The 25,605-nt window shown below is 29.9% G+C and overlaps 1 protein-coding gene across 7 annotated transcripts in view; it reads right to left on the bottom strand.

The window, feature by feature from the left end:
• Nucleotides 1-21,226, bottom strand: part of LOC122849222 (RNA binding protein fox-1 homolog 2) — a 67,459-nt gene extending 46,233 nt beyond the window's left edge. For 5 of the 7 annotated variants that reach the window (XR_006373540.1, XM_044147893.1, XM_044147891.1 and 2 more), the window contains exons 1-4: nt 20,532-21,195; nt 6,215-6,514; nt 383-646; nt 13-66 (exon numbers count right to left, since the gene is read on the bottom strand). Coding sequence is in view for 6 of the 7 variants with exons in the window: in XM_044147893.1 (XP_044003828.1) it covers nt 13-66; nt 383-646; nt 6,215-6,514; nt 20,532-20,543 (630 nt within the window). In the remaining variant the exon portion in view is untranslated. Of the gene's footprint in view, nt 1-12; nt 67-382; nt 647-6,214; nt 6,515-20,531 lie in introns of all 7 variants that reach the window. The other 2 variants (XM_044147888.1, XM_044147889.1) reach the window with 2 other exon arrangements.
• Nucleotides 21,227-25,605: the final 4,379 nt, after the last annotated feature.

The following is a 25,605-nucleotide window of genomic DNA, read 5'->3' on the forward strand; positions in this document are numbered from 1 at the left end:
ATTTGTGCTTACCTTACTGCCACGTTCGTTAAAGATAATTTCAACATCAAGGATTGGGCCATATTGCTAGAAGAATCAATAGATAAATCAATTGTGAACAAGAGATAATTTATTGATTGCACTGAAAAAAATTTCTAGCTGCAGCAACGAGAGTTTTGACCTGCTAGAGAACAAACCAGGTGGTTAGTTATTTAGCAAACTGGATAACCAGGATACAGAATTTACCACGCGATACAGATAATGTATGTGAACCTGACGATCCTGGCTATTTAGTTCGAAGGGCTGTCCTTTTAGCAGCCCAAAACCCTTGTTGGTGCAGCTAGAAATTTTCACAAAGTGCAATATGTACAAATATAAAAATTGGACGAGAAAAAAAATTTACCCCGAACATTGCCCTGAGATCAGGGTCTCGAAAGCGAAACGGTATATTACTGACGTGCAATCGCTTTGGTTGACCTTTGAGATCAGTCCCTTGTGCCACTGTTGACGGTGTCGTTGTTCCCGATGTAACGGGTGCTAGTGGATTACCTTCAACGCTACCATCCGTACTTGTTTCGTTTACACTAACTGATACTGCTGCTGTTTGTTGAGAAGTACCATTGGCTGCTGCTGCTGCCGCCGCCACTGCTGCTTGAAATACCTCAGACTGCTCCGATTTCGAAAAAAAAGAAAAAAAAAAAAAATTAGCGTGTTGTGAGTACGCGCGAGGGAAGTGAAACTTCTGCATGTCACGCTGGATATCTCGCTGAATAATAATAATAATAATAATAATAATAATAATAATAATAATAATAATAATAATAATAATAATAATATTAATACTGACAATAATATTCGAATATAAATATTATTAGTTAATAATAATTATTAGTATTTATATTTCGCATTAATGGAAGAAGGGCGTAAGTGCCATTTTTGGAAATTTTTTTTTTTTTATTAAAACAAAAAAGGCGTAAGTGCAATTTTCGGGCTTTTCATCTAAGTTTAAAGCTTAAAGATAAAAAAAAAAAGCGCGCGTAATCACCTTTAATAAAGGATAAAGGGCGTATGTTCAGGGACTTACGCCTTTTTTCTATTATCAAAATCATTTTCAATAAAAGATGAAGATTTGTAATTATTGTTATTTTTTTCTTATTAATTATAAATTGTATATAATTATCAAACAATCAATGAATCAATAATTTAAAAAATCCTGCCATTAAATGAATTTTAAATAAAATTGGAAGTACGCTTTTCATCTTTTATCAGAAATTATTTATTAAATTAAATTTTATTATTATTTTTTTAAGTCTTAAAATTAGATGAAAAACTCGAAAATTTATAAATTTGCACTTACGCCCTTTTTCCTTCAAAATTGACGTTTTTGGCAATTACGCCCTTCATCCTTTAATGCGATGATATAATTGATACCATTGATATTATTACTAATATTATATTGATATTATTGTTAATCATAATATTATTGGAATTATTGTTATTTATAATAATATTATTCATATATATAACCATAGTATAAATAAAATAACAATAATTTCAAAAATATCATCGATAATAATAACAATAATATTATCGATTTATAATAATATCAGTCATATTAATAATATTAATAACGAGTCGGCCGTGTTCGGCTTCACCGAACTTAGTTGTATATCTATTTTTTAATAAAATTAAAAACAAAAGAAATATGTAGAAAAAATTTAATTTCTACATTCTGATCAATCGGAAAACAACATTAGGAACTACGGGGCTGTAGTTGGCGGACACTTTGGCATACATAAGGTGCTGGGGCCCCGTTCCTAAAAATTTTATAATTTTTTCATAATAGTATACTATTGAAACAAAATTTTTGCTGGATAATACTTTGAGTTAAAACACATGTTTGACAATTTTATTGATTCTGCCAGGATGGTCCTTGTAGGTGAAAAACTCGGAAAACTATTGTATGTAAACCAAGGTTTTTTTTTTTACCATTAAATGGTCAATTGATAGATACAATTAAAACACATAAATCTATAGTTTTCTGAATTTTCCGCCCCCAAGGACCACCCTGAGTAATTCGGAAAAATTCACGGTATTGAATTTTAATTGTATCTATCGATTCCCGATCTAATAACGAGGTAGCAACTGTAAGTTTTCGAGAAAAAAAAAGATTAAGATGTTCGTAAGAATAGTTTTCTAAACTTTCCACACCCAAGGACCACTCTGAATTACTCGGAAAAATTCACAGTAGTGTTACTTAATTGTATCTATTGATTAACGCTAAAATAACGAGGTAGCAAGTGTAAGTCTTAAAAAAAAAAAAAAACTTTTTAAATTCTTAGTTTTCTTCTACTCATTATCAATTGACCATCGCTCGTAAACATGACCAACAATAAACAAATATATAATTACAAAATATTTTGATAAAGTTAGGAAAAATTTGCATATGTATTTATAAATATATATTGTGCGCTTGGATTTCCGCGCGCAACACTTGCCTCCCCACTCTACCAGCAAACATGCTGACTCCGCGTATGTGCGAGAGGAGGACAGAAATAATGAAACTCGGGGCCCATGGAAATACCCTATGGATCCGTGCATGTTGGGATTTCGGCCGCTGAAGTGGCCGCCAACTTCAGCCCCGTTAGGAACCAATGCTTATTTTTATTCTTTTCTTCTTGATAAAATATATTTTTTGATAAAAAAAAAACCCAGGAGATAATGAAAAGATTCAATATCTACATCCTGGTGAACCGGAAACTAATATTACAAACTAAAGCAATATTTTTTAATTTCTTCTTTTTGAAAAAATATATTTAATAATAAGAAAAACCCTGAAGATAATTGGAAAAATCATTTTGACTTCCTGGTGATCGTAAAAAGTAACCTGGGTGATTTTTTCGACGACTTAAACCTCCTGAGCTGAAACTAAATATCTATGTTGAATTTCATGTCAATCGGGCCAATAGTTTGCGTAAAACTGCGTTTCCAAGGATCCAGCCACGTCTTTTTATTATATAGAATATTATTGACAATAACATTCATATATAAATATTGATAATTATTAGTATTTATATTTAGAATATTATTATTATTATAAATATTATTATTAATATCAATGCTATTGTGAATAAATAATAATTGATAATATTAATTACGATATAATATTGATAATATTATCAATATTAATATTTTGAATATGATCAATACTCAGTTATACGTGAGACGGGGAAAAACAATGGGGACAATTTTGTGTCAAGCCTGTGTTTACGAGGGTCGTGTGAGGACGGGGAAAACAAAAAAAACAGACTTGATACCGTCTTGGACTATTGAGGCCTGTGTGAGGCCGGTTGAAAACACCGGGGACAGTCTTGTGTCAAGCTTGTGTTAACAAGGCTCGTGTGAGGCCGGTTGATAACACCGGGGACAGTCTTGTGTCAAGCCTGTGTTAACAAGGCTCGTGTGAGGCCGGGGAAAACAAAAAAAAACAGGATTGACACCGGCTTGGACTATTGAGGCCTGTGTGAGGCCGGTTAAAAACAACGGGGACAGTCTTGTGTCAAGCCTGTGTTAACAAGGCTTGTGTGAGGCCGGGGAAAACAATGGGCACAAGCTTGTGTCAAGCCTGTGCTCCCAAGGCTTGATACACGACCCTCGCACAAGCCTGGCACAGTTGTTCAAGCCCGAGAACTCCTACACTGAGAGAAATTTTAACTAAAAATTACAAACGTATAAGAAAAAATTACAAAGCGAATAGTAAAAACTGCGTTCCTCCGATTATTTGTAAGAATTATTCGTATATTGATAAATAATTTTTACAATAAAGTTATGTAAAAAATTTGGCCATTGACTATATACAACACTAAGCCATAAAAATTACATAATTTTATTGTAATTTTTCTTTAAAAAAAATGACTAAATTCACGAAACTCACAAGTAAATTCTAGCAGATTGAGAATTTACCCACTACCGGTTTTAGAATTTACTATATTTTATTATAAATTTTATTTAAAAGTTGGACATTTTTTGTGCTAAGTTCGGCAGTTTGTGCTAGATTCACGGAGAACGGCAATCAATTCCCGGCAACATTTTTTCTTTTCTGTTTACACGCTCAAAACTCGAAAACTAATTGATAAATAGAAAAAATTCATTCTTGATAAATTGTTTAGAAATAAATTACCAACAATAAACCTCGCTTAACCCCATACCTAGCTTTAACAGATAAGGCTGTAGAAATGCTTGAAATTACATGACAATTCAATCATTTGTTCAATCAGTCGGCCATCTTTGTGTTATTTCGCCCCACAACCAGAATTTTTACAAAGCGATATAGTAAAAAATATTTAAGTCTATGCTAACTTTTATATGTGTACATGATAAATTTTATTATATATATTAGAATATTTATTAAATTGTTCAGTATTTTTTATTCGAACTTATAATATTTTTTATTGTTTCCACAAAACATGTATGTTCTTTATTTTAATTAACTCATAACTCATTATCTAAGAGATTAATCAAAAAAAGTAATTCTTTATAAATTGTTTAGAATTGAATTCTCAATAATTAACTCCACTCAACCCCATGTCTATCTGCAATAGATAACGATGTACAGAGACTTGAAGTAACATAACAATTTTTTGACATAGTGTGACATTTTACATAATTTTATTGTAGAATATCATCTCTCGCGGCCAATCCCAGAAATAAAACAAAAATTACAAAGCAGTATAGTAATTTCTATTCAACATGGGTTTTAATTTTCAGTTAAAATTTCTCTCAGTGTACCTGGGTTGTAGATTACATTTGAAGTCGATAAAGTTAACACAATCATTTGAGATCTTGGCAAGAAATTTATGTTATTCAATGGAATTTTTTATTATCTAATCCAAAAAACTTTCTTCTTCTCTACGAATACATTTTAAAAAAAACAAAATTTTTTTTTCATTCAATCATTAATGATTCTGATGTGTTGTGTGTGTAATGTTTACAGAGCGTGGATAACGACAACGTTTTTTTCATTTTTTTATTTTCTAAAACTTGAATTCTCGACTATGACTTTTTATACACGGAAAGAATTTTATATTTTTTTTTTACTTAAAAAACATAGTCATTTTACAATGGTCCATAGCAGAGCTGCGCAATCTATGCGTTCTATGATATTTTCAAATTACCATAACAAAATTTCGTGTGGGCGTGGCTATTTTTTTTGTGTACCATAGCAATTTTTACTAAAACCAAACGCAAAATTTACTTTGTTTATATAAGCTCGTAAACAATATTTTAAAAAAATTTTTTTTCGCAAATGTTAATTTATAATTTATTCGTTTTTTTTCCCTAAGACAAATACTTTTACACAAAACTGACGCAGGCCAGGATTTGAACCCCATATCCCTTCCGGATGAAAATCTTACGCGTTATCCGCTGCACCACGACATCGCATGAAAGAATAAGATTTTGTTTGTTCTACGTCAACCATTTAAAAATGAACGAAGTCACGCTTGCGCAGTCAACTAAAAAGTGGCGGCACTTAACATTTCTGAGTCCGTCATTAATTTTTGCTATGGCCCATTTTTAATTTATGTTTTCTTTTATTTATGATATAAATTTCTTAACTATGATAAAAAATTATAATTCTACTAGTGATATTAAGAATATTGTTTTATACCTTCGATACTAAATAAATATATTTTGTCCCCAAAATATTTTACATGATTTTTATTTATTTTTTTTTAAAAAAAAGAGTAAATAATTTATGTCGATAAAAATAAAGCTGAACGTGCCCTACTCATGTTTCAACAGTAGGATAAAAATATAAACTTTATAAAATTACAGCAATAGAATCGTTTCCCTCCGTGGCCGAGTCATCTAAAGCGCCCTGGTTTTATTAATAATCTATACTTCGCCGGTTCGAATCCCGTTAAGAGCGCGTCCAAGAAACAAAAAAAGTCGTACTTCCACACCTTTCTCTCTCTCTCTCCCTCTCTCTCTTTCTCTCTCTTCTGTGAGGTAAAAAAAACGCAAAAAAAAAAAAAAAAAATAACGACTGTAAAAAAAATTTTTTTTAATTTTTTGATCGAGATACTTGATCAAATCTTAATCAAAAACGTGATCAAGTTTCGATCAAGCATTTTCCCAGTTCATTATATAAAAATCTTTTACGCCAAAGTCCGGCAACTTTTTGTTCAGCTTTATTTGGTTGAAATAACCGTAAGACAAAGTTCAAATTACTCACAATTGCTTGCTGATCAACAGCATTTGACGGTGGAGGTGGACTAAAGTTTGTAGCTGCTGATGCTCCAGCAGCAGCAGCAGCAGCAGTTTGTGACATACTAAGTGTATTCTGCAATTGAGGCCCACCGGGAGCTGTCGGTGACTGCTGTGTCCCAGGTGTGTCTTCCTTAACCGGTGCCGGCGGTAGAGTTTTTACTTCGCTAGTTCCAGTAGCTGTTCCCACAACTCCCGTCACTCCATTCACTGGAGATGGAAATACACCCCCAGCGTAAGGCGCAGCCATATTTGCCTGCACCACGTGCTGTAATTTAAAAAATTAATATTGGTATTGAGGCTGTATGTAAATCACAAGGTAGGATTAATTTAGGGTTTCATTACAGCGCGCATCTAGTCATGTTATACAAAAAATAAATTGGTGCCCCCAGTGCCTCAAATCTTTAGTAGTAAAATGTTTCATGTGTTTTTGTTAACCTGTCTACACCAATAAGCACAAAGATACCTCAATGTTAAGTGCAACAGGAGTTACATGAGAGAGAATGAGATAGAAAATAGATGGTATTGTCTAGCTCAACTGTGTGACGAGTTGTACAACTGAATCAAGTAATAACTACAGTATTTATACATTAAAAAACATATAACATCAAAACAAAAATTCTTAATTTTCATATACAAAAGTAACTCTTTTTTTCTCTTTTTAATAAACAAAATATGTAAAATAAAAATATGAATAAAAAAACTAGGTGGTTATATCTTACGATAATTTGTAAATTTGATTTTGTAATTTTGAAATAACGACCTAATTTTTTATATTCATATTTTTATTTCACATATTTTATTTATTAAAAAGAGAAAAAATAAGTTACTTATGTATATAAAAGTTAAGAATTTTTATTTTGATGTTATTTCACTTCTTTTGTTTAATTAATCGCAATATGTAAAAAAACTATTCTGGGGAAGATCTTATATTAAGTTTTCAATTTTTAAAAGAATAAAATTATAATAGTATATTATATAACTAGTACGTGAAGTAGGTGATTCTTGCACGATTTTGAAGGTGTCAATACGAGTCACCAGAAGTTGAGAACGAGCCGAAGACGAATACGACGATACAATATTTTTTGACACGAGGTTTGTAATATGGACGCCATTTTGCGCCAATATAGTGCGTAAGGAGATACTTTTACGCACGATTTCTTGTTAGAAAATCGTGAGTAAAAGTATTTCTTTACGATGACAGTGAAGCTAGCGAACGGAGCTAGCGAATGTAGGATAGAATGTACAGCCTGTGACTGTACCTTCCCCACCACTGTCCAAGCGCATTAAAAAGACACAGCGGTGACATAGCATAGAGTAGACTGAACGATGTGTGAGCGAAAGAGATAACAAGAGAGGGACAACTGCTTTCAAAATACATAAAAATAAAATGCCCCCGCGCGCGTTATTTATTTTTTATATTATTTTTTTTTAGGTAAACGCAAAATACAAGACAATTGAAATTTATCGATGGTATTTATGGTATATAAACAAACATAATAGTAGTTTTTTTTTATGAACCAGTCTTTGTTTATTGGAAAAAAATTAATAAATAAACAATTTCGGTATAGGCGATGTTGAGTATGTCTTAATTGTTTATTTATTTAATATTTTATAAACAAACTTTCCGGTTGATACATAAAAATACCCATCATATTCCTTGATAGTTGATTAATATTTAAGCTAATTTTTATAGATTTCCTATTTTGCGTTTTCCCGGAAAATAAAAAAGAAAAACAAAAAAAAATCCATGCGTGTACGATTGAGTATACCGAGATTATTTATTTATTTAATAATTCATAAACAAACGTTCCGGTTGATGAATAAAAATACCTGTCATATTTCTCAATAGTTAATTAATAATTGATGTAAATTTAATAATTTTCCTATTTTGCGTTTTCCCGGAAAAAAATAATGAAAAACCCAGAAATATATCTAAGTGGGTGGTTAAGCGTATTTTTGATTTAGGTTTTCTTTAATTTTTTCTGGAAAAACGCAAAATAGAAAAATTATAAAATTTCCCTCAATTGATAGTTAAGTATCAAGGAATATAATGGATATTTTCATTTGCTAACCGGAACGTTTGTTTATTTAATAAAATATTGAATAAATAAACAATCTCGGTATTGTCAAACACCGACGCATTGTTTTTTTTTTTTGTTCTTCATTTTTTTCCGGGAAAACGCAAAATAGGAAAAATATAAAATTTACAATAATTATTAATTATCTATTCAAGAATATTATGGGTATTTTTATTCATCAACCGACGCGTTTGTTTATTAATTATTAAATAAATAAATAATCTCGGTATACTCAATCGTACACGCATGGATTTTTTTTTGTTTTTCTTTTTTATTTTCCGGGAAAACGCAAAATAGGAAAATTGTAAAATTTTCCTTAATTATCAATTAATTATCAAAGAATATAATGGGTATTTTTATTTATCAACCGGAAAGTTTGTTTATAAAATATTAAATAAATAAACAATTTCGGTATAGGCGATGTTGAGTATGTCTTAATTGTTTATTTATTTAATATTTTATAAACAAACGTTTCGGTTGACAAATAAAAATACCCATCATATTCCTCGATAGTTGATTAATAATTAATGTAATTTTTATAGATTTCCTATTTTGCGTTTTCCCGGAAAATAAAAAAGAAAGACAAAAAAAAATCCATGCGTGTACGATTGAGTATACCGAGATTATTTATTTATTTAATAATTAATAAACAAACGCGTCGGTTGATGAATAAAAATATCTATCATATTCCTCAATAGTCAATTAATAATTGATGTTAATTTTATAATTTTCCTATTTTGCGTTTTCCCAGAAAAAAAAATGAAAAACTAAATCAAAAATACGCTTAACCACCCACTTAGATATATTTCCGGGTTTTTCTTTATTTTTTTTCGGGAAAACGCAAAATAGGAAAATTATTAAATTTACATCAATTATTAATTAACTATTGAGGAATATGATAGGTATTTTTATTTATCAACTGGAACGTTTGTTTATGAATTATTAAATAAATAAATAATCTCGGTATACTCAATCGTACACGCATGGATTTTTTTTTGTTTTTCTTTTTTATTTTCCGGCTTCTATAAAAATAAAATATTGAAATAATAATATTGATCAATGATCAACTATCAAGGAATATGATGGGTATTTTTATGTATCAACCGGAAAGTTTGTTTATAAAATATTAAATAAATAAACAATTAAGACATACTCAACATCGCCTATACCGAAATTGTTTATTTATTAATTTTTTTCCAATAAACAAAGACTGGTTCATAAAAAAAAACTACTATTATGTTTGTTTATATACCATAAATACCATCGATAAATTTCAATTGTCTTGTATTTTGCGTTTACCTAAAAAAAAATAATATAAAAAATAAATAACGCGCGCGGGGACATTTTATTTTTATGTATTTTGAAAGCAGTTGTCCCTCTCTTGTTATCTCTTTCGCTCACACATCGTTCAGTCTACTCTATGCTATGTCACCGCTGTGTCTTTTTAATGCGCTTGGACAGTGGTGGGGAAGGTACAGTCACAGGCTGTACATTCTATCCTACATTCGCTAGCTCCGTTCGCTAGCTTCACTGTCATATACGCGCTGAACTATCCCAGCTAATACGCATGCGCGTTTATACATGCATGTGTGAATATGTATACGCATATTTATATGTTGTACAATATAAGGCGAAAGTAAATTGACACGGTGAACGCAAGAAAGAGAAAAATGCAGAATCGGGCAATTTTGATAAAATATTTATTTTAATGGTCAAATCTTGTACCTGGCTTTTACGGGTTATCATATCTATTTTACTATACATCGGAAGAATTCGAGACTAGGCTCATTGGATAAGGAATTATCGATATTAATCAGAAAAGTAATTGTAGTTTTGATTTATATTTGATATCGAAGGAGTTATTGGATAATTGAAAATTCGTGACGTCATACCCATGCAACCTATTTATACTATTACTCGGTAAGTCATATCGCGATGGGAAAAAATGAATTGAGACTCTACCGAGTCTCTTGATATCTCAAAAACGGCACACAATAGATTAAAATTATTTATCTTAAAATATTCGTGATTTAAAATGCATGACGCTGAAGCTGGCAGCCACTCTGGCAGCCAAACGTAGATTGGACCTGAAAACATATGGTGTGTCGGGTGCCCCGCGCTTATTTATTTTTTTTTTTTGTTATCCAACAAAATTGGGCCTGTTTAATATTATCTGAATTAAAAGTCGACTAATTAAAAGCTAAAAAAAAAATATCAACCCCCAACATAGCGTTTTAGGGGGTGGTAGGAGGGATTAAAACTTTAATTATTTTTTTTACTGACTTTAAAATCAAAATTGGGGTATGAAAATAGTTTGTAAATTAAGAGTCAACTAATTAAAAGCAATGAAGAAAAAATCAACCGCCAACATAGCGTTTTAGGGGAGGCCAGGGGGGACGGAAACTTTAATTAATTTTTTTAATAACTTTAAAATGAAAATTGGGGCATGAAAATAGTTTGTAAATTAAAAGTCAACTAATTAAAAGCCATAAAAAAAATATCACCCCCAACATAGCGTTTTAAGGGGGGCCAGGGGGGACGGAAACTTTAATTAATTTTTTTACTAACTTTAAAATAAAAATTGGGACATGAAAATATTTTGTAAATTAAGAGTCAACTAATAAAAACCTAAAAAAAAAATTACGACCCTTAACATAGCGTTTTAGAGGGTGAAAAGGGGTGGAAACGCGGATTCTAGACAATTTAATTTTTTTTTCTATCTTAAAATCAAAATTGGGGCATAAAAATATTATGTAAATTAATAATTGACTAATTAAAAGCAATAAAAAAAAAATCAACCGCCAACATAGCGTTTTAGGGGGGGCCAGGGGGGACGGAAACTTTAATTAATTTTTTTAATAACTTTAAAATGAAAACTGGGGCATGAAAATATTTCGTAAATTGAAAGTCAACTAATTAAAAGCAATAAAAAAAAATCAACCCCCAAAATAGCGTTTTAGGGGAGGCCAGGGGGGACGGAATCTTTAATTAATTTTTTTGATAACTTTAAAATGAAAATTGGGGCATGAAAATATTGTGTAAACTAAAAGTCAACTAATTAAAAGCAATAAAAAAATAACGACCCTTAACATAGCGTTTTAGGGGGTGAAAAGGGGTGGAAATGCGGATTCTAGACAATTTAATTTTTTTTTCTATCTTAAAATCAAAATTGGGGCATAAAAATATTATGTAAATTGATAATTGACTAATTGAAAGCTATAAAAAAAAAACCAACCCCCAACATAGCGTTTTAGGGGGGGCCAGGGGGGACGGAAACTTTAATTAATTTTTTTAATAAATTTAAAATGAAAATATTTTCTAAATTAAAAGTCAACTAATGAAAAGCTAAAAAAAAAATTACGACCCTTAACATAGCGTTTTAAGGGGTGAAAAGGGGTGGAAACGCGGATTCTAGACAATTTAATTTTTTTTTCTATCTTAAAAATAATATGTGTCCGGGTAATCGAGTATCGGTATTTAATTAACAAAAACCCGGAAACGCTTTATACTTGAAAAAAAAAAAAAAACAAATGATTTCCGAGCGCCGCACGGCATTTTTGGGTCTTTGTAAATTAATTACCGATACTTAATTACCCGGACACCTAATAAAAAAAATCTCTACAATATCATCGCGTTATCTTTTACCTAATTCTAAATTTTATTTACAGAAAATCGCGCGATTTATACTCGAAAAAAAAAAAAACATCTATCACGCTTGAGATACTGATTTAAGGGTTAGCCGAGCTATAGTGTGTTCGCGCTAACTTACATTTGCTGGTTTCAGCCGCATGATTTGAAGACTAAAAAAACTGTCAGTATTTCAATAATTTCTCACCAAGCTGGTCTTCGGTCTATATTATAGATTTTTCATAATGCATTGTTATTTCAGCTTAAAATTGAGTAACACAACTTTCCTAATATTATAAACCGATTTCAATGAAATAAGGGGCATAATTTGACCCCGTAGGGACACCGTAGTGTTTGTCTACAAAAAAAAAAAAATAATAATAATTAGATTTGCGTCAAAAAAGGGTGAGCATCCTCATTTGAAGTATATTTATTGAAAAAAAATTCTAACTGAGACCTTAGATAAAGGAATTTGAGTTAAAAGGCATTCCAAAAAAAAATTATCAATAATTAAAATTGCGTCCGCATCTGAATGCAGCTGAAACTAGCCGACAAAAGTTAGCGCGAATAGGCTATAACGTAAGACATCGACACACGTAAAAATTATTATTGAACGATTATTTAGATTGCTAGTAATAAGTAAAAAAGAAAATATTTTTTTTTAAATGGCATCCTGGCATTAAATTAACAAATATTATTTTATTGAGGTACACACCGGTTTTTCTTAACTCGCGCTTCCCGTTATAAAAAATAGAAAATATCCGTGACACGTTTCAAAATTATCATAAAAACAGATAGCTTAGATACACAACAACATTTAGCAATTTTAGAATTATAAAAAAATACTCGTCATGATAATTATTTACGAATAAATGTAAGATTTTTTAATGTTTCTTTTTCGTTTAGTTTTTTCCAATTGAATTCATTAAAAAATAAGAATGACGAGTATTTTATTGTAATTTAAAAATTGCTGAATGTTTTTAAGTATATCTAAAAGCTATTTATTTATGATAATTCCGAAACATGTCACGGATATTTTCTATTTTTTTATAACAGAAAGCGCGAATTAAAAAAAAACCGGGGGTTACCTTATTCCTGTCGATATTCTTATTGTTATCCCGATTATTGTTATTATTTTTATTTTTTCTAATAAACACCATTAACAATGAAGAATTATGATGAAATGATTCTTTTTTTAATGTTGAAGGTGTAGAAATTACCGTGCTGTGTTTAACAAATGCATGTTAAAAAAGATTTTGGCGTTACTCGAATAAATTTTTTTAAAATGTGAGGTATATAAAGTTAGCACAGGCGTATGGAGCTGAAACTAGCGCCCGACAGTTCTGTGCCCACTTATAGTTAGCGAAATAGAGTATAGACTATACAAATGAGAAGCGCGTGGACTTTTTTTTTTTGTTTATGCTGCTGTCTTGGCCGAGGGAAATTGTTTAAAAAAAATTTTGAAATATGTTATATTTTAGAATTTATATTATTCGACTTGTTACAATATTATTGTATAATACTGAAAATATTATTAGTCTTAATTTTTATTCTATTCATTGTTACTAATAAATATAATATCATGTCTTGTTAATATCATCTATATTATTATTTCCAATCATTATTATTTTTTATATTTATTTTTATTTTCGATATGAATTATTAAATTTTTTTTTTTTAACCCGAGTTTTATATGGGTTACTCTAATATTATATTGTTTTCGTTTATAGCAATTTATTTATTTATATTTATTTCTTGTTTTTATTATTAATAATTATATTAAGGTGTTACTCGAGTAAAATCAAAATAGTTAGAGACCAATGTAATTAATAAAAAACGATTCTATGCAAAGAAATACATCTATTCATAACTTTTTTTTTGTCCTTGGTAACTTTGTTTGTTTATAATAAACTATTAAAGTTGCTATTTTTTTCGAGGTTAAACACGGTGAGATAGGGAGATTTTACTTTTTTTTGGGGTTCAACTTAAACTTTCATATAAATCTAAAAGTCGGAGAAATCTCAAAAACTATCAGTCTGTAGAGGAAAAAAAGACGAATTTTTTAGTTGAATAATAATTTTCTGACCTAAAATATTTTGTTCATAGAATAGAAAAATAAATTGTGAAAAAAAAACGTGATACAGTATATTATTGATGGTGGAGACTTCAGTAAAAATTCAAGATGTAGAAGAGGAAAAATTAGTTATGTATATAGGAATAGGTCCAAGAAATGTCGTCACCAATAAATTTTACTACTACGCTTTAGTAAATTTTACTTAAAATTTCTCTTCGTGTAGAGCTGTTAGCTGACAGTGTTTTGCGATATTATTTTATATCTATTATGGAGGTCTATTAAACTCCATGATATCTATATAACCATGAGAACTCATTGGATGCACAATGAAATTATTTTCATAAATGTATACCAATTATACTGCACTAAATATTTTTAGTACTGCCATTTAATCCGTGCATATGAACTCACGACTTTTTTCTTGATTTGTTTTCGATATGTGCAAAATTAACTTTATATAACTACTGTATGACTTCAAGAATTTTAGTCGATAAATTTTAGTGACTACACTGACTACGAGAACGATTACAAAAACTACATGTGACTCTATAAATACTGCACACGAGAGTGATAGAATGACTTCGAACCTGGATAGCTCCCCGACAATCACTATTTTGTGAGAAAGATTACGTCCCAAAAGTTAGCAAACCAATATGAGCACAAACGATTATAAATAGCACTGGAATTTTATGCTCTTTTTGTGTTATTTTTGAGTGCAACTCGCGATTTTTGTGCTCTTATATTTTTTATGCAGTGTTGTGCCAGCTTAAATTCAAGTCAGCACAACTTTTTTAATAATTAACCGATCGACACGTAATATGGCTCAAAATTATGTGCTTTTTATGTGTTTTTATTCTATGCATATAAATATATATATTTTTTTTTATTAACTCTTTTTTAATTAATTTTTTTATTTTTTATGCAATGTTGTGCCAGCTTTAACTCAAGTCAGCACAACTTTTTTAATAATCAACCGATTGACATGTAATATGGCCCAAAATTATGTGCTTTTTATGTGTTTTAGTCACGTATATAATAATTTTTATTAACCCTTTTTTAATTAATTTTTTTATTTTTTGTGCAGTGTTGTGCCAGCTTAAATTTGAGTCAGCACAACTTTTTCAATAATCAACCGATTGACATGAAATGACGCTCAGAATTATGTGCTTTTTATGTGTTTTTAGTCTACGTATATAAATAATTTTTTTTTTTTTCATTAACTCTTTTTTAATTAATTTTTTTTATTTTTTATGCAATGTTGTGCCAGCTTAAATTCAAGTCAGCACAACTTTTTCAATAATCAACCGATTGACATGAAATGACGCTCAGAATTATGTGCTTTTTATGTGTTTTTATTCTATGCATATAAATATATATATTTTTTTTTATTAACTCTTTTTTAATTAATTTTTTTATTTTCTATGCAATGTTGTGCCAGCTTTAACTCAAGTCAGCACAACTTTTTTAATAATTAACCGATTGACATGTAATATGGACCAAAATTATGTGCTTTTTATGTGTTTTCATTCTACCTATATCAATAATTTTTTTTTTCTTTTATTAACCCTTTTTTAATTATTTTTTTTATTTTTTATGCAGTGTTGTGCCAGCTTAAATTCAAGTCAGCACAACTCTTTTAATAATCAATTGATCGACATGAAATAAAGCTTAGAATTATGTGCTTTTTATGTGTTTTAATTCTATGTATATAAATATATATATTTTTTTTTATTAACCCTTTTTTAATTAATTTTTTTATTTTTTATGCAGTGTTGTGCCAGCTTAAATTCAAGTCAGCACAACTCTTTTAATAATCAACCGATTGACACGTAATATGGCTCAAAATTATGTGCTTTTTATGTGTTTTTAGTCTACGTATATAAATAATTTTTTTTTTTTTTATTAACCCTTTTTTAATTAATTTTTTTATTTTTTGTGCAGTGTTGTGCCAGCTTAAATTTAAGTCAGCACAACTTTTTCAATAATTAACCGATCGACACGTAATATGGCTCAAAATTATGTGCTTTTTATGTGTTTTTATTCTATGTATATAAATATATATATTTTTTTTTATCAACCCTTTTTTAATTAAATTTATTATTTTTTATGCAGTGTTGTGCCAGCTTTAACTCAAGTCAGCACAACTTTTTTAATAATTAACCGATTGACATGTAATATGGACCAAAATTATGTGCTTTTTATGTGTTTTTAGTCTACGTATATAAATAATTTTTTTTTTTTTTATTAACCCTTTTTTAATTAATTTTTTTATTTTTTATGCAGTGTTGTGCCAGCTTAAATTTAAGTCAGCACAACTTTTTCAATAATTAACCGATTGACATGAAATGACGCTCAGAATTATGTGCTTTTTATGTGTTTTTAGTCTACGTATATAAATAATTTTTTTTTTTTTTATTAACCCTTTTTTAATTAATTTTTTTATTTTTTATGCAGTGTTGTGCCAGCTTAAATTTAAGTCAGCACAACTCTTTTAATAATCAACCGATTGACACGTAATATGGCTCAAAATTATGTGCTTTTTATGTGTTTTTATTCTATGTATATAAATATATATATTTTTTTTTATTAACCCTTTTTTAATTAATTTTTTTATTTTTTATGCAATGTTGTGCCAGCTTTAACAAAGGGTTAACTTAATTCAACCGATTGACAGGTTTCAATATGTAAGTATGTGTTTTATTCTACCTATATCAATAATTTTTTTTTTTTTTTTTAACAATCTTTTTTGTTTTTTTTAGTTTTTGTGTTGTGCCAGCTTTAACTCAAGTCAGCACAACTTTTTTATTAATTAACCGATTGACATGATATGGAAGGCGTGTTTTGCCGGTGTTTTATTAATTTTAATTTTTTTTTTTTTTAATTAATTTTAAGTCAGAAATGTCAACAACTCTTTTAATATCAACCGATTGAACGTAAATACTATCAAAATTATGTGTTTTGTTTTTAATGTATATAAATATTTTTTTTTTTATTAACCCTTTTTTAATTATTTTTTTTATTTCTTATGCAGTGTTGTGCCAGCTTAAATTTAAGTGAGCACAACTTTGCATAAATGTTGATTATTAAAAAAGTTGTGCTGACTTGAGTTAAAGCTGGCACAACATTGCATAAAAAATAAGAAAAATTAATTAAAAAAGAGTTAATGAAAAAAAAAAAAATTATTTATATACGTAGACTAAAACACATAAAATAATATATCATGAGCGTCATTTCATGTCAATCGGTTGATTATTGAAAAAGTTGTGCTGACTTAAATTTAAGCTGGCACAACACTGCACAAAAAATAAAAAATTAGGGTAAAAAAAAATTATTTATATACGTAGACTAAAACACATAAAAGCACATATTGGGCCATATTACATGTCAATCGGTTGATTATTAAAAAGTTTGTTGACTGAGTTGAAGCTGGCACAACATTGCATAAAAAATAAAAAAATTAATTAAAAAGAATTAAAAATATATATATTTATATACATAGAATAAAAACCATAAAAAGCCATATTTTGAGCCATATTACGTGTCAATCGGTTGATAAAAAGTTGTGCTGACTTGAGTTAAAGCTTTGGCACAACATTAAATCAATAAAAAAATTAATTAAAAAAGGTTATAAAATATATATATATATACATAGAATAAAAACATGCTTGCCACACCTGGAGCCATGCCCGTGTCGATCGGTTGGATTGAAGTTGTGTCGGACCAAGTCGGCCAACATTGAAAAATATATATATAAAAAATCGCGAGTTGCACTCAAAAATAACACAAAAAGAGCATAAAATTCCAGTGCTATTTATAATCGTTTGTGCTCATATTGGTTTGCTAACTTTTGGGACGTGAAAGATTTCATATGATTTCCGTCAAAGCAGACAAAAGATTTTTTGAGTACTGTATGTTCGATTTCAGTAAGGTCAAAGTTTATTAACACTTTCTATTGCAACCCTGCTGGGTTTAATAAACAGTCAAAAACAAAAAAGTATGTATTAAAAAAAAGCTTAATACAAAAAAATTCACATGTTTATTATGCCAAACAAAGCACTTGAGGGATCTCTGCATTCGAAAATTGGTATATCCGGTTTGGCACAACGTGCCAGTCATACATTAACAGCATTAACACATGTACATCATTTATGATGAGCATTAGCCTTAAATACGTTTATTCAAACATCCTCCTCTCTCTACATATCACAAAATTAATAGAACTTGTAGTATGTATAACATAATAATACTTTCAATACACACATAAAACATCAATTTTATATATTCAGTGTTCCATATAATAATAGAATCGATCAGAAAATATATTGTTAAACTTTAAACATAGAAATACATAACCTTGAAGCTACACATGCACTGACTATTCAAATTTACATATTTCATGTTTTTATTTGTATTAATTTGCTATGAATGAATTAGCCCTCAAATCTTTTCTGTAATCAAATAAGTATTGCTTTCTAATATTTCTGATTTTTATCTTGTTAAGGTTCTTCATGATTTCGTAATAATTTAATTTTCTACTTTTTGTTTTTCTACTAATGTCTGAACAAAAGAACTAGCTATTTAAAAATTAATTGCATAATTTTTGGCATTGTTAAAATCAAGATAATTAATGATTATTTGATTTTTTCTTATAAATTTGTACTTCTTTGAATCACGAAATTAATTTTTTTTTAATTATTCGTTCCATGTTCGCCGTATAAAAGATATTCACTAAATGAATGACTTATTGACTGAAGAAAAATTTATATAGTTATCTGGACACTGAAAATCTAGATCTGGTAACATATTCACTATCTCGTGTAAATTGCAAGAACTCACGCTAACTTAGCAATGTTTCACAGCCTAAATTTTTACTGCATTAGTAATATTTGCATATGTAGAGATAAGTCGGCATATATACATACTACTAATATAAAGACGCGTCAATAAAGTATAAAGATTTATTTAAAATATTAGGTTGAGAAGTATTCAATTTTTTTTGAAAGCATACTGAGAATGGTTGTTTTACAAACCCAAAAAGCCATTCTACCTTGGGTCTTATAAACAACGTTAAGATGATTTAATTTTTTTTCTATGAGAAAACTGAATGAATTATGAAATTTTTTATTAAACCCCAAACGAGGATAAAATATAAATTCTTTCCAACGACTAAATTTAGTTTCATGTTTTTAGGCAACTTTAGGCATAAAAAATGTTTAAAAAAATAAAACTTAATTTTAATTATTATGTTTTTTTTATGTATCTAGTATGTATTTAGTTTTTTTATGAATAAGTCGTATCTTTTTCAGTAATTTTAATCTTAAAAAAGATTTATATATGTATGTTTGAATGAAAACGCTAGAAAGATATAATGATAAAATCGCTAACGAAAAATACATACGATTATATATATAAATATATATATTGAATGATATAAACTCTGATTTATAAATATATATATATATATATGCGAATAAAAGTATACAGCGTACGTATTAATCTGCAAATACAGTGAAGAAAACAGTTAAATCGATTTTTAGAATAATCTTCCTGTATTTTAGGAAAACGGTAAATTCAGTTCCAAATGAAGTTACTGCAGGTACACATGGGAATATGTAGTATGCGTTCATTCAAATAACTTTTAAATGAACGCGTGTGCAGCCTTATATATACATACTATATTTAAAAAATCAAACTCAACAATAAAAACAATGTTTAGGTTCTACATTTAATTGAACGACGCTATTCGCACTATTTGCCGTATTTTTATTATTATTGAGGAAGGTCAGAATGCGCTCGTGATAAATAGCAAATAATAGCTAGTGAAATGAGTCAAGAAAAAAAAATAAGACGCGGCTCGAAGGCGGACAAGAAAAGTGTTGAACGCCGAGTCGGCATTGTCATAATATCTCTGTTTAATATTATTATCGTACATATTCAATTATCGTATACTCCCAATCGACAGCATATGAACTTGACCTTAAATCACCCTTGGTATAAATTTGTATACTTAGCTATTATGAAAAGCGCAATACAACTAAAATATACCTATAATAAATAAGAAAAGCATTTGGAAATAATATAACTTGTAATATTGAAACTTTATTCAAAGCAGTGGTTAAAAAAATCGAAGGCCAGTCTAGGGTATGTTTCATTTAGTTTTTTTGTTCTGCGTTCTATTTTGTAAATGGAAAAAAATTTTTTTTTTTTAATTTTCGACGAAATACACTGGATTGTGTCTGCTTCTAAGAACAGAGATTTAACTAAAAAGCTGACATAAGGAAGGCACCTGGCAAGGGGCGAATGGACGACAACAAGAGCAACGAGGACAATAGCAGAACAGGGGCGGTGTTAAAAAATTCGATTGGGCCAAAATAGCTTCGCGTGGTTTTCAACGCCTTAAAAAATAATAATTAAAACAATGTTAACAGCGTGTCAATTAGCCGAATTATGTGACGAGTAAAATTATTGATGAGAAACAAAGCATAACTCAAGTCAAAACTTACAGGATAGTACATCCCTTGTGGAGGAAGAAAGAACGCCCCAGAGCCCCACAGTTTGAGGCCGTTTTGCTCCACCCTTGAGCAAGAAAAATTTATTTAACGAGAATAGCTTCCTTTTTTTGATTTTGCTATACAATTTATTGTAAATCACAGATTTGGATCACTTGGTGTATTTTAAACTGCTTCTTTTTCTCTGAACTTAACTCGAGACACTAATTAATTAAATTATTATTGATACAAACATGTATTTTTCTGTTCGTATATTTTATATTTAACAGACGAAAATATGAGTTGTAATATATATTATGTCGGAAAACTCACGTGCGAAAAATTTTCACACAAAAAATTACAATTGATTTTGGTTTTTTACTTCTCGCGCCAACTCCTACACAGCACTTTGTATTGTATTATTATAATAATTCTTTAACGTTTTCAGACTACACAAAATAAAAATGTATCTCTTATATTAAATGTAACATAACATAAAAAAGATAAAAAAAATAGTAGTGATCACATCAATTTAACAGTAAAATTGACGAAACAAAAAGTATATTAACTTGATTAAAAAAAAAAAGTTTTTATTTAATTTTATGACTGGTTGTAGAAGACCATCTTATTCAATACAATCCTTGGTGAGAATAACAGGCAGACGCATATGCTGACTGCTGCACCCGTATTCACGGGGCAAAATTGTTCTCATTAGGGCTTTTTTTTTCCGCTGATGGCGCTAAACAAAATTTTTTTTATATAGATTTCATATAGAAAAGCTTCACAAACGCCACCATCGGAAAAAAAAACGCCCTAATGAGAACATCCTCTGAATACGGGTGCTGGTGATCAGTGTTGGGTAGGTATGATACCGGTGTATCATACAGCAGTATCATACACTGTATCATACAGTGTGATACATCTCAGCTGTGTTCGATGGTCGTCTCGGCTCAGTTCCGTCTCACTTATACGGCTCACTTATGGCGCTAGCGACGTACGGTTGTTTGAAGAACTACAAAGGCACAAAATCTCAATACAGGTGCCTATCTATATCATCACTGTAAATAAACAATATTTATTGGGCAAGGTCCCTAGAATGATTCCCAATATACAGGTCATCCGAAGTAAAATCGTTGATATCCCCAATATGGCGGAGCCGCGAAAATTCAAACTGCTACGGCGTCAAGTTATATGAATTGCAGTCACAAAATAAATGATTAAATTTTTTTTTTGCATCTGTAATCATCATAAATGATCAATATATTAATATGAAATAAAATAATAATAAGAATATTAATGTTTATAAAATATTATTGAATAAAATAACCTGAACGAAATTTTTTTTTTCTTTTTCTTTTAAATAAAATATAATTATGATAGTATATTAATTTAACTTTGTCTATTTGAATATAGGAGTACTAATATTATCACACAAATTGCATTTATAATTAAATATCAAGTATCTATAATTAACAAATTAAATTCAATTCAACGTCAGACAATGTCAAATATAAACATTGATAAATATGTGTGAATGTGTGCGACTATCCACGCATACATACGTACCTATCTTGTGTACATATACGCATGCACACAACTACTGATCCCCAATATGGCGTCCCAAATTCTAGCTTCGGATGACCTGTCTAAATCCAGTAACTCATCTAGGGACCTTGTTATTGGGGCATTAATACAATGATGATATAGATAAGCACCTCTATTAAGATTTTGTGCCTTTGTAGTTCTTCAAACAACCGTACGTCGCTAGCGCCATAAGTGAGCCGTAAGTGAGACGGAACTGCACCCGTATTCAGAGGATGTTCTCATTAGGGCGTTTTTTTTCCGATGGTGGCGCTTGTGAAGATTTTCTATGTAAAATCTATATAAAAAGTTCACAAGCGCCGTCATCGGAAAAAAAAAGCCCTAATGAGAACATCCTCTGAATACGGGTGCAGAGCCAAGACGACCATCGAACACAGCCCTCCATTATCATACGCCATGTATCATACATTAAGAGCGCCTCTACATTTCACTTTTTAAACTATTTTACTGACGCCATTTTGCCTATCCGCCATCGTACACATATTTGGCGCCCAAAAACAATATGTCAACATCCAACATGATATGTAATCTCAAGAATTTATTAATATTTATTGATAAATCAACTAACGAAAAAAAAGTGATTGAATAGTGTCAAACATAAAAATGGATAAGCCATGTTTTTGAATGATATTTTTTTAAAATTATTTGTTTGACGCCAGGTTTTCTCAATTTTGCAGGAAATACGCATGTGCATGATCATGCATTGGGAAGTAAAAAAATAAATATAAAAGCACCTATTGGGTGCATTCCTTTAATAAAAATTTTTTTTTCGTTTTGTGATTTTGCCCTGTAATACCGGCCAAAATTTTATAGGAAAAAGCTGTTTATTTAGCAGAGCAGTATTGGCACATGACTTTATTTTTGGCTTCCGATTATTAGATAACTTGAGCAATGTTTATATCAAACTGAAATAGATATTAAATTGACATTTTGATTCGTTTGTTTTAATAGGTCTAATATAATTATTATAAACTGTAAAGCCTGAATATTATTTAGAAATTTTATCACTTTTGTCGTTGTTTCAGTTTCTAGTTTTGAGTGGTATTAGAGGGAAATTAAAAATCATTTAAAATTTTTATAAAAGGAATGCACCCAATATGCTTTCTTTTGTGTATTCATTTTTTTCATTTTAATGCGAATGATCGTACGCATGCGCATATTACTGTAGACATAAGAAGAGAACAGTGGCGTCCGCTAAATAATTCTTAAAATAAGAATTAAAACATGGCTGAGTCCAAAGCTCTTCTGTCCTACGTTGTTGCAATCTGACTTTGCATTGCGCATTTAAGTGCGCATGCGTGAAAAATAAACAGGAAAAAAATAAACGCAAAAGAAGCACCTTTTATTTTTTGTGTTTATTTCGCGCATGCGCAGTTAAATGCGCAGTCAGCTAAAAGTCAGTTTGCAACAGCGTAGGACATAAGCTGCACCCTGTTCACGGGGCAAAAATTGTTCTCATTAAGGCTTTTTTTTCCGCTGATGCTCTTTCAAAATTTTGCATATAGATTTCACGCAGAAAACTGAAAAAGCCACCATCGGAAAAAAGCACCTATGAAACATCTTTAATAACGGGTGCTGGATTTTGCCATGTTTTACCGCTTATTTTTTAAGAATTATTTGTTCGACGCCACTGTTCTCATTTGCATGGCTTCCATTATTAGATGATCATGTGCATTAAAGTGAAAAAAATAAATAGACAAAAAGCACTTGTTGTGATTTTTCAAAGTATGTATGGGTCCGTTCAAAAACTCACTCAGAAGCCCGGAAGTTCAAGATTGCGATCATAGAAAATTTTTGTTATTTTGTTGTGGTAAACATGTTTTTTTTTTCATGAATTTTTATAGGCAATAATATCAATAAAAAATTATTGTTTGATTATTAATCATAATTATGAAAATACTTATTTACAGCTGCAATAAGTAACAAAAGCAAATGACATATGCAATATGGCTGTTTTTGTTGCTTACAATATTTACCGTAACCTCTAGTAACTTTTCAGTTTATTTTATCCCTATATTTTTTCGTCTACTGCGCCGCTTCTGGGCTTCCGTTTGATTTTTGGAGGGTACCCTATGTGTGCGTTAGTCACACTTAAAAACAATTGAATACTTACGTGCTTTTTCAGTATTTGCGCAAATGCGCGATCATGATGCGTCAACAAAAAATTGACGAAAGAACGCACCTATAGGGAACAGGAGGACGAACTCCGCAGTCCAAATCACAGGGCAAATTTTTTACAATTTAGGGCTTTTTTTTGCCGGTGATGTCGCTTGTAAAATTTTTTTTATATAGATTTCACATACAAAAGCTCCACAAACGCTGCCAGTGGAGGTAAAAAGCCCTAAATTGTAATGCCCTGTGAATTGGACTGCCGTAAGATAAAAATGTGTATAAAAATCGACTGGTGAATTAGTTTTAAAATCTATAGAAAGATGGCAAGATAGGGCTCTTGGACCACTCAACTGACAGCTGCTAAGTGTGTGTTGGGGTGCGTTCCGTGGCCCAGTCCGTACGAACTTCAAAATGACAGAGTTTGGAAATCTTTTGATCATTTGTTGTGGTAGACCTGATTTTTTTCCTTTAAAATTAATCTGATCAAATTTGACATTAGCCAATTTATTTGACAGATTTGAAATAACTAAATAGAAACTTTGTCAACTTAAACCTGAAAAAAAAAGTAATACTTAATATTTTAAATTTATATAAATCTCTGGCCTTCTCTCTGGCTATAGTGATGTATCATAGTAACTTTTAACATTATTATGATTTTCATTATTTTGTCGCCATTTTGAAGTTCGTACGGACTGAATAGCCACGGAACGCACCCTTGTTGTTTATCAATGTTTATTATTATTAATTAATAAATAAAGTGATCATTTTAATTATTTATTATTTTTTTACAAAATAATAAATAAAAATAATAGGATTTATAATAAAAAAATAAATAATGAATTGTCAACAACACAAATTGATTGAATGCACAGATTTTTAAAATGATAGGTTCAATTGAAATCTTACAACATCTAGTGAGAAAAATATGTTGTTCGTGCAAGTATATGATAGTAATTGAAATTTAAAATATAATTATTAAAAGTTATCAAATATGTTGTTTAATAAAAAAAACATTAACTTCACATTTGATATGAACAACAATGATAAATAAACATAAACATTGCACCTACACATGTAAAGATACCGTTTCATATCATATATTTAATACTACTATATTGCGCATGGGGCTCGATTTTGCTGCACCCGTATTCAGAGGATGTTCTCATTAGGGCTTTTTTTTTCCGATGGCGGCGCTTGTGAACTTTTTATATAGATTTTACATAGAAAGCTTCACAAGCGCCACCATCGGAAAAATATGGTATCCTCTGAATCTGAATGCTATTCAAACGGTGCAGACAATCTCTCTGTCGCAGTCCTTGGAAGATTTAAGCAATGACAAGAGTGGGGATTCGACAGAACTCGGAATAGCACAACA

This window comes from Aphidius gifuensis, linkage group LG2 (assembly GCF_014905175.1).
Source record: "Aphidius gifuensis isolate YNYX2018 linkage group LG2, ASM1490517v1, whole genome shotgun sequence".
NCBI lineage: Eukaryota > Metazoa > Arthropoda > Insecta > Hymenoptera > Braconidae > Aphidius > Aphidius gifuensis.